The 10,517-nt window shown below is 36.0% G+C and overlaps 1 protein-coding gene across 5 annotated transcripts; it reads right to left on the reverse strand.

Moving 5' to 3' along the window:
* Positions 1-387: 387 nt before the first annotated feature.
* On the reverse strand, positions 388-10,218 carry LOC147386215 (diphthamide synthesis DPH2 family protein). Of its 5 annotated transcripts, none has more exons than XM_086422783.1 (3): positions 10,031-10,217; positions 7,526-7,620; positions 388-2,131 (listed from the first exon to the last, which is right to left on the reverse strand). In XM_086422783.1, exon 3 carries the CDS (start codon positions 2,074-2,076, stop codon positions 706-708), a length of 1,371 nt encoding a protein of 456 aa, XP_086278909.1. In that variant the 5' UTR covers positions 2,077-2,131; positions 7,526-7,620; positions 10,031-10,217; the 3' UTR covers positions 388-705. The 5 variants fall into 5 exon arrangements, with proteins under 5 accessions (XP_086278909.1, XP_086278906.1, XP_086278907.1 ...); XM_086422780.1 differs by having other exon boundaries at positions 10,026-10,217; XM_086422781.1 differs by having other exon boundaries at positions 9,954-10,217.
* Between the last annotated feature and the right edge of the window lie 299 nt (positions 10,219-10,517).

Consider the following 10,517-nt stretch of genomic DNA (forward strand, 5'->3'; position numbering starts at 1 on the left):
AATGACTCAAAAAAACAAATCTATGGCTCAGCCCACATTCCACGTATAGTGAGTATTTTTGAGTATCTCATTATTCTATATGCAATTTTGAAGTTTACTGGTCAAGCTCAAATCACAAAGAAACATTTGGCAACATATGTCCACTAAATTTTAGTGGTGCCGAACGTTTCTCATCATGATTGATACTGAGACGAATCATTCAAGTCATCTCGTCATTTCAGAAGAGATCTGTGAACTAATAAATGAAGCAGAAGAAGGGAGGAGCAGGAAAGAGTGAGGGTGAAGAGGAGGAAAAAGGGACATGATCAGTTCAGTTCGAACTAGAGTTTTTATATGTTTTTTTTTGGTTGATGTTTTATAATGATGATGTTAAACAAGAATATTAAGGAGCTCATCAACAGAAAATTTCCAAAAAGGGAGTCTTTTCTCAATTATAGCTTTTATACATGTCCTTAACATGAAAAACATAGAGCATCTGTTCTGTTCCCCATATGTTTGGGAGAAAGGAGGCTTTATTATCTTAAATCAGAAAAAAGATACATAGTGAAAGAAAAAAGACACCAAGGATCAAAAATAGGAACTCACTTAATGAATTAATTATATATATCTTTAAAAAAAAAAAACATAAATAAAGCCTTCTCTATCTATTTCTACGAGTATACTATATAATCTAAAACATGTAAATGGGGATTAAAAAAATCACAATTAATGGTTGACACCATTACCGGTACAAGATCGAGGATTTCTCCTTTGAGGACGAGACGATTTATTGGAGGAAGCGTAATTCCACTCCCCTCCTTCCTGAGCATAATAATCCATTGGATAATCTGTGACAACATCACCAGTTACTTTCCTATCCCCGTTGTTATGCTTGCAACAAGACTCGTTCTTCTCGCAATCCAAACTAATCTTGCAATTTGAGTTCACACGTGACTTCTCCCACCAACCCGGAATAAACCCGAGAGCAATTTCAGCCTCAAATGGAGTTAAAAGAGGCTTAACGAAAGCCTCGCCCCAATCAATTGAGAGCCTGGGGCAAGCAATCTGAATCCAAGCATCAACGGACTCGCCAAACAATGCAACCCTAGCAGGAGAAATCTCTGACATCAAGATTACGGTCCAAGCAAAACCTCTTGCTCTCATCTTGCTTTGCAACCGATCAAGAATTCTAGGGTTTCCTTGCCGTCCCAATGTCCCAAGAACGATCCCCCAACTCTTCGCCTCCCTTGCTTTAAAAATTGCATTCTTTCTCGCTTCCTTCATTCCTTTGTGATCATACTCCTCCAAGAACAAAACTCCAAGGTATGGATCGTATCGGAATGCCTTAATTCCAGGGTTTGCAATCATAAATGCTTCAAGATGAAACCTCCCATCGGCGACAAATATAAGAACATCCGCCAATCCTTTAGGGATTGTTGGAGATGTGCATCCAAGAACTTCCCCAGCCGACAAGGGTTTAGACTGTGGGATCGACACCTCAAAGCCAGCACTCTCCAACGCAGGCTTTGCAGCTCGTATTGCAGAAGAAAACTGAATGGTCCCGGCAAGAGCGAGCTTCTTTGTCTGTGTTGTGGATGTATCGATGTTTAATCTGATTGTATCAATCAAACGGTCAACGTCGATCTTGATTTCAACAAATACGTAAAGAGAAGGTATCTTTGTGGAATCGATAGGGATGAGACAACTATGGCCGTAATGAATGAGGAGCTGAGCATTGAGGGCAGTGGCAGAGAAGTCGTCAATACAGCATGCTCCATAGGTGACATCACCAAGTATGAAGCAATCATCGAGTTTGCCAAAGGTCTTGAAGATGTCGGAGAGGACAAGAGAATACATGAGGAGGCCCTCAGGGAACTGTAGAGCAACACGCTTGGCGCCGGACACTTGGATGCGCCAGATGCATTTGTGAATCTCGAAGTTGTAGTTGGACGGGAGAAGGGAGATGGCTTCGTTTAGGGCTGGATCGTTAGTTATGGAATCTGGGATCTGGTTCTTGATGAACCGTTTGGGGGTTGGACGGGGCTTATTATTGCTAGGACTTTGAGAAGGTAGAAGATCTATAGTTTTGTTCTCCATTATATTTTTGTAGTTTGGTTCCCAAGCCACTTCCAAGAGAAAATAACTTGTTCACCTAAGATAAAACAAGGCATCTCTTATTATTACTTTGTCGATACATTCAAGATTGGATGATAAAATAACTAGACCCAATGATATTAGATTCAAGTTCATGATGAAGAGTATTAAAAAAACAAAACATCTTATTACTTTGTTGATGCATTCAAGATCACATAATAAGATAACTGTCACAATAATATAAGATCACAACGAAGAGCGTATCAATACCATATGAATGAACAAGTCATGTCAACATACAAGTTAAAGGTAGTTCATGAGGGAATATCTAAACAGTAACTAATTACTAGTCCAAAAACCCTCCACCCTAAGTAATGATGATAATTGTTGCTCTGATTTGACTACTACTCTTTGTGGAAGAGTACTTCATTTGTTAGTTCAATATTTTCACTGGGATAGTCATAATAGCTTAGACAACCATAAAGTTTCCATGGCTTCTGCTGATTATATTAGTTATATTGCTTCATTAGCACCTCTACCATAGCATATTGGCATCAAAATTAATGTGAAGAATTAAATAAAAAATCAAAGCTCACCCAAGTATCAGAGCTAAATCACAAGAACTATTTATTTGAAAGAAAACAGTAACAAAGGAAAACAAATAAGAATTTCACAGGAACTAATCAGCATAATTACAACCAAGCAAACAGCCAATCTTTAAATCACCCAATCTAGTTCACCAAATGTCTCAGTTTTTTCTTTTCTATGATGAATTACAAATGCATCATTTTCAAAATCTAGTCCCTCAATCAAAGAAAGAGAGTGAATCAGTAAAACAAACAAACAAGAAATCAGGGAATAATCTACCACATTTTCTTGTTCAGAAAACACTTTTAAGACCTACACACCAAACTTAGTTCTGCGTTAAATCCGATTTCAGGATACTTTGTCACTCCCATCAGAGGAAGAAAACAAAACAATTGAAACAAATTCACGAAAGCTACAACACTCAACTGAGACCCACAAATCAAGAGCACTCTTGTTTTGCAGAATTTGGTCTTGTTAAGATTTTCATGGTGAAAAGAAACTAAAGCTACTACTATGCTCGTCTTATTTCTTATATGACAAGCAGCGAATCATCGATGCAGATAGATTTGGGCTTCCATATCTATGGGTTATGTAAAACTTGCAGTTTACACAGTCACTCAATAATCCTTCACGAATAATCCTGTGTTTCCAGGTAACAGGTTAAAAAAACATGTTGAGGTATCGGCAATGTAGGAACAGTCTACAGGTTCCCAGTTAACCTACTCAAGATCAAAGATCAACATGATTGGAGTTGGAGGACCACAAACATCCTATCATGCCCAAATTATTTAAAAAAAATGTGGCCAACATAGACTGACTGCTAGAAACTGACCATAACATTATTATGTCGTAAAGGAAATTAAAGATAAATGGATAAAAACTAGTAGTAATACCAAAGATCAAAGAGAGAGGGTCAATCATGCTTAGCCTTTGTTGAACATACCCAAACCATCTCAGTTGATTTTCTCTTATTTTATCACCCATTCAATTAAGCTACTAACAAATCTTCTTGAATGTGTCCGTTTCTAATTTTATCTTTCCTAGTTGTCCCACTCATCCACCTCTCTCTCTTTTTGATAATTATAAATTTTATTGAGAAAAGAGGTCGGCCGAGATGGCCAACAAAGCAAAGCTAGAGCACCTAAAAATTACAAATAGTCCCATCTAAAAACAAAATCCTCAAAAAACAATCCTTTGAATTCTGGGCACATCTTGCACCAAAAGAAACACAACCCCAATATATTTAAAATTACATCCCGACAAGAGGCCATAACACCTTTAAAGATCCTCCTATTCCTCTCCAACCAAATCCCCCAAGTAATGCCAAAAGGAAGAAACCTCCAAAGGATTTTCTTTCACCCCGAAAACAAGGACAGATCCCAACTTTGCAATAAAGAAAGCATCGAATTCGGATTCACCCAAAAAATATTGAAGAGACTGAAGAAATGAGACCAAGTGGAATGGGCTAAGTGACAATGAATCGAAATATGGTCAACTGACTCCCCATTCGAATGACATAGATGGCAAAAATTAGGAGTGATGAATCCCCATTTAATTAGGTGATCAAGAGTAGGAAGTTTATAAGAGTTGCTTGCCAAATGAAAAAAACAGATTTTTGAGGGGGCCTTCGAACCCCATATGATTTTAAAAGAAAATTTCAAGGGAGTATTGGTAAATGAGGACATACCCGAGGCAAAGGAACTAATCGTGAAATTACATCCCTTAGTACGAGTCCGCTCCCTTCCATTTGCTTCTGTGGCCACCCAATGAGCTTGATCGAGTTGAGATGTTAGGTTTTGAAGGTCTTGAATTTCCCAATCAATCCCCTCCTGAAACCAAGGTCCCACACGGGTTCAATTCCCTCGAAGTTCAAGAACGTTGCATATGACAATTCTTTCTTCAAAGAAAGGTTGTAGAGGCAAAGAAAACGAGAGCACAAAGTAGAATCGCCACACCACCAATCCTCCCAGAATCAAATCCTGTCACCCTTACCCACTTTGACATCACCAACTTCTTGAAATCCGACCCAACTTTCATAATCCCTTTTCTACATTCTATGCCCATAAGACTATTTAACCTCTTTACTCTCCCAACCATTCCAATTTTCCTCATATTTAGATCTAACAATCTTCCTCCAAACACAAGAGGTTTCTTCTCCATACTTCCATAACCACTTACCCAACAAGGCCCTATTGGAGGTTCTAAAACCCTTAATTCCTAAACCTTCATCCTTTTTTGACTGACAAACAACTTTCCAATTAACCCAATAAATTTTTTTGACCCATTCTTATCATGCCATAACTTATCTAATCTCTCCTCTACACTCTTAAAGATGGAAAACAAAGACAGGTGGTAGATAGGGATGCTAGCTAGAGTATTCTCAATAAGTGTGATCCTCCCACCATTAAACAAATACCTAGCTTTCCAATAACTTAGTTTCCTCTCCATTCTCTCGACCACCGAGTCCCAGATTGACTTGCTCGTATACTCAGCTCCTAAGGGCAAACCCAAATACAACGCCGGAAAAACCTCTCTTTGGCAACCAAACATCGTTGCCCGTCTAGAAACCCCCACATTACCCTCAATCCCGGACAACTTGTTTTTATGAAATTTATCCTTAACCCCAAAACTCCCTCGAAACACCAAAACACCCTCCTCAAGTATCTTATTTGATTGTCAGACGCATCCAAAAAGGTGAGGTTGTGACCGCGAGGGACTGAGGTCATGAGGCGATGAGGGGCAGAGCTGCTGAGGACTAAGGTCGTTGATGGTGATGAGGGGCTGGTTGAGTGGCTGAGGTCTGTAATGTGTTCGACAGTTCGAGAGAACTTCTAAGTTCTAACCCTAATGCTCTGTTTGGATTGAGAGAAGCAGAGGGAAGAGAAACTCATCAAGAGAAGAGAAGACTAGTTTCTCTTTATCCTGTTTGGATTGAAAGAGAAGAGAAGAGAACGAACCAAGTTTCTCCTGTTTGGTTAGGATTCATAAGAGAAGGGGAGAAATTATTCTTTTCAAATGACTATTATACCCTTCATAGTCTATAGAACAAAGTTCTATTTTGTGCAATGATACAAAATATAAACACCTAAACTCATTTATAAAGAACATGATAAATATTCATCTTCCAACCAAATATCATATCAAGAAATTATTTTTAGTCCAAATGACTATTATACCCTTCATAGTCTAAAGAACAAAGTTCTACTTGTACAATGATACAAAAGATAAACACCTAAACTTATTTATAAAGAACATGATAAATATTCATCTTCCAACCAAATATCATACAAGAAATTATTTTTAGTCCAAATGACTATTATACCCTTCATAGTCTACAAATAACTATTGCACTTAAATTAATAGCAACTTTCTTTATTTAGGAAAAATTACTTAAGGGACCCTCGCAGAAGGATTTCTTTCTAAATAGTCCCTATGTTTTGCTTGTTAGCTTGACAGGACATTTAGTAAACTTTTTTCTTTCTTAATGGTCCCTCGTACTGTCGAGTTCATAAGTTTTACTGTCGAACTTGACAGTTTGTTATTTAGTATCGAGTTTGCATTTTTTACTATTGAACTCACCACTATTTACTGACGAGTTCACTTTTTATTTATCGTCAAACTTGACGCTTTTTTAATTACTGTCAAGCTCACCGTTTTTTCAAATAAAAAGTTGTGAACTCGACACTGATAAACCCACTCATTTCCAATTTTCGAGTTTTTTCGACTAAAATACATGAAAAAGATCAACTAAAAACAAGATGACGATTTATTTAAATAATTTCAACTAAAAAAGAACCATCATTGATCAATTTTCATTCAAAAACTAAGAAAAAAAGGTGAAAAATCCTAATTTTTTACATACACCTACAAAATGGTTGAAAAAAACCTTTGAAAATGGCTTCTTCTTTCTTAAATCCTTTCTGATGGAATGGAGTCTCCGAAACTCGATTGAGATGTCAAAAATTCAATTTTTGGATGAAAACGATGAATTCGAACGGTTAAGGCATTCAATCGTGATGTCATGATATAAAAAGTACAACAAATGATTCTATTAAACATGCCTCGCAAAACTCTATATTGAAGAATGTTTGATAAATTATATCTCTATTACATAAAGAATTTTGGAGAGGGAACTCTAACCACTCCCCATTCCCACAAAAAAAATAAAAAAATAAAATAATCATACACTCAACAAGTTGAGTCTATAAAATAAAATAAAAAATCCATATCTGATTACAATAATGAACTCTATTCCAAGACTATAGGACTAACGTTTGTTTACTGAGCTAGATGAAAGTTTATCTTACAATCAAATAACTCAACTCCCATTTCTATTTCAGACAATCTTTGCATTTTGAAGAGTATGATATCCATCGTTTCAGTGAATCATCATGTCTGCTAATAGAATGCTAATCCACAATTTGAGTTTCACCCAATATCTGGGCAACTGTTATAATTAAATTGCTTTTGATGCACTATTCTTGTTGCATGATGTCAAAATTGGAAGACTTTATATTCTGTCACCAAGGAAAAAAAAAGTAGCATCAACTAAATGGGCTCGAGAAATTCTTTTTTGAATTAAAATAGAAACCTCCAAACAGCATGATATATTACACACATTAGCAAGAATAGGAGTGGAAATAACAATCAATTTACTAGTTTATTAACTCCATAACCCTAAACTGGCACCCTTGAACCTATGGTTTATTCTAATAAAAAGCCCTAAACACTTAAATTAATCACTCCAAATAGAAACGCAGCTATACTATCTCAAAAGCCTTGTATAATAGATAATAGCTTATCCATATAAGAAGATAAAAAACTTAACCAAACTAAAACACCAAGGATGATTCAGAAGACTGACCTTTACTGCTCTTTTGGGGATACTTTCAATAGGAAGTTGAGATGCAGGAGATTCCTTGAACTTCAAGTAGTTGTACACGACAACACCACAAAGAGCTGTAAAAAAAAAAAGTTTAAATGTACATGTGAACCATTAAGAATGATACAAAGGTGGGGTTTTACAAAGAAGTTCAACACGAAGAGAAGTACCGATTGTATAACCGATAATATTCAATCTAGTAATTGTTGACTCGGGAAATATAACTATTGAAAGGGCACCCCAACTCTTACCTATTACACCCCAATTAAAAATAAAGAAAATAAGTGAATGGTTGAGAATAAGTAAAGGTTGGGATGCTAATAGAAAGTCTCTCGTTTTTTTTTTTTTTGCTAGATTTCTATCTTTTGGATTTAGGATTTAATATGAGCCTAATAAAAAATGCAAACATCTACCGAAATTGTTTGAACGAGTGTTATATTGTTTTGTAATGTTGAGATTATAATTTGAGCCAAACCTGGGTAATGTTTGAAGAGTGTGTCTTAATCTTTAAATGGGGTGTCATAAATAATTTAATACATGGTGCATGAGGGATCCAAATCATTAGATTTCATTACTTGAGGCCAAATCACCCCAATCAGAAAATAAAAACATTTGACATAAATTAGATTGAGCGGTGACTAAGAGCCTATCATTTGGACGGACCTAAAGGATAGGAATGCACACCATGTGTAAGGTATAGACTATAGATATGGACCCATATTAAGACAATGACAATGGAACAATTAAATCAAATTTTAAAGTTTAAAAGATAAAAATCCAACTTTATGTTTACAATCATTTACCCCAAAAGACCAATCTAATGGGGAAGGTGCAACTATGATTATAAGAGGTTCTTGGGTCGAATCGGGGCATGTGGACACCCGGGAGCGGAGGTGGATACGCAACACTTGACACCTTATTTGTGTAAAAGAAGAACAAACACAAATTGATAAACATGGTTCATATTATATCATTGCAAAGCATAAAGGCTTTATTGTAGCAACCAAAGGCTCTTTTTGTCGTGAGTCAATTCATATGATTGACTCAACTAAACAACCCAGTTTGACTCTAGAAAAATTGGGGTTTTTCACAAGAATCAATTTAATTCAAAATGATACAAGGTAAATTTTCGTAGAAAGATCACTTCCAAGGATTATATAAAATATTTTGCTTAAGATCTATAGTAAGTCTTGAAAGATAAAAAACTAACAAGGATCAACCGATCTTAAAAATGAGTTGTTGCAACTGACATTGCAGCGTTGGAAACTTCTATTTTATTAGCTATAAAATTCCCCCAAAAATCAGTGATCTTTTTTTTTAGATCTCATCAATTGTAGAGAGCCTTCACTGATACCAAATCAACAATCTATATTATTAAGCAAAACCTAAATCTCTAAACTCTCAACTACAAATTCCCAACCACCAAACACTCATAAACCTCCAAAACCTACAGAAAAGAAATTCAAACCCAAATCAACAAACAAGTTTTTAAGCATAACCTAGATTACCAAACACAATTTTGGGAAAAACTTAGATCACCTCATTTGGTACAGAAACACACAATCTAAAGAAAATGACTAAATTCCAAAACTTTCAGGAGCAAATACAACGAACCCAAACCATCAAAATGGGGATATTATGCATATAGCCACTTCTTGCTACTCAAAACAAGAGAACCCATAGATGAATAAGTTCCATTTTATTACCCTCCACAAATCGTAAAGCTTTTTGAAACTCTCCTTCTACAAGGTCTAAAACATTGTACAAAATGACATATATTTTCAGAAGCCAACAGTATTATATCACACAAATAAACATTAAAACAATAGACATACAAGCAAATCGATGGGGAGCACTTTCGGATACTATTATTTTACATGAAAATTCCTCATTCCAGCCCCTCCATTCCAGATATCATACCCAGATAATCTTCAATACAAACCAGATATCATAATCCTCTACATACAGGGGCGGAGCTAGTAAGGAGCTGGTGGGGGCAATTGTCCCCACAGAACTTTGAGACACGCCTATATTTTCAACTAATTACATGCCCCATTTGTCCCCACTCCCTCACCTCTCTCCCCATTTGCCCCCACACCCTCACCTCCCTCCATTCAAGTTCTTCAACTATACAACTAATCATAGTTTGCCCCCACTACAAGAAAATCCTGGCTCCGCCCCTGTCTACATAACCCATTGTTATGTGTTGCTTTGGTCTATAATTAATTGTTATTAATTTTCATTCTCCTTGAAGAACAGAATTGTAAACTGTTTGATTAGTTACACCATCTCAACCTACAATTTTTCACATATAATCCATAAAAATACAATGAAAAAAAAAACGATCATAGTCAATAAGAACAAATCTATACTAAAAACTGAACCCATTTCACAATTTCAATATATTTACCCAATTTCAAATGATACTCTTCTGGTTTTTTTCAAGAAAACCAGAAGAGAGAGAGAGAGGAGAGAGAGAGACCTCACGTCGTCTCCTACTCAAGGTCTTCTCGAGGTCGTCTACCTGAATTCGCCTCCGTCGTTCCACAATTCTACGGTTTCTTCGCCTCCTTCGTTCCAAATCACATCTCTAGGGTTTTCTGAAATCAGATTAAATTTGTTTACTTGGGGTGTAAGTAGTAATATATGGCCTGCCAATATCAACTATTTTTGGGAAATTTAAAAAAAAGTGAAGACAAACTTGAAATGTAAAATTTTTTCTCCCCTCTTCCCTCATCGTCTCTCCAGTTTTGGAGAGAACCAAATTTAACATTTTCTCCCTTCCTTTCCCTCCACTTTTCTTCTCTTCTCTCCCTCATTTAACAATACAAACAAGAGAAAAGAAGAGAACGTAAAGAAAAAAAAATTCATTTATTTTAAAATAAAAATAAAATAATATTTATTAATTTTCGATTTCAAATCAGATATTATCAAATCGAATTCATTGATATTCGAATTTGTATCCAAAATGCTA

This window comes from Akebia trifoliata, chromosome 14, assembly GCF_017979445.1.
Source record: "Akebia trifoliata isolate Shusen 1 chromosome 14, ASM1797944v1, whole genome shotgun sequence".
NCBI lineage: Eukaryota > Viridiplantae > Streptophyta > Magnoliopsida > Ranunculales > Lardizabalaceae > Akebia > Akebia trifoliata.

Coding starts and splice junctions, on each gene's coding strand:
- LOC147386215 (XM_086422784.1), bottom strand. CDS start 2,076: ATGGAGAACAAAACTATAGATCTTCTACCTTCTCAAAGTCCTAGCAAT.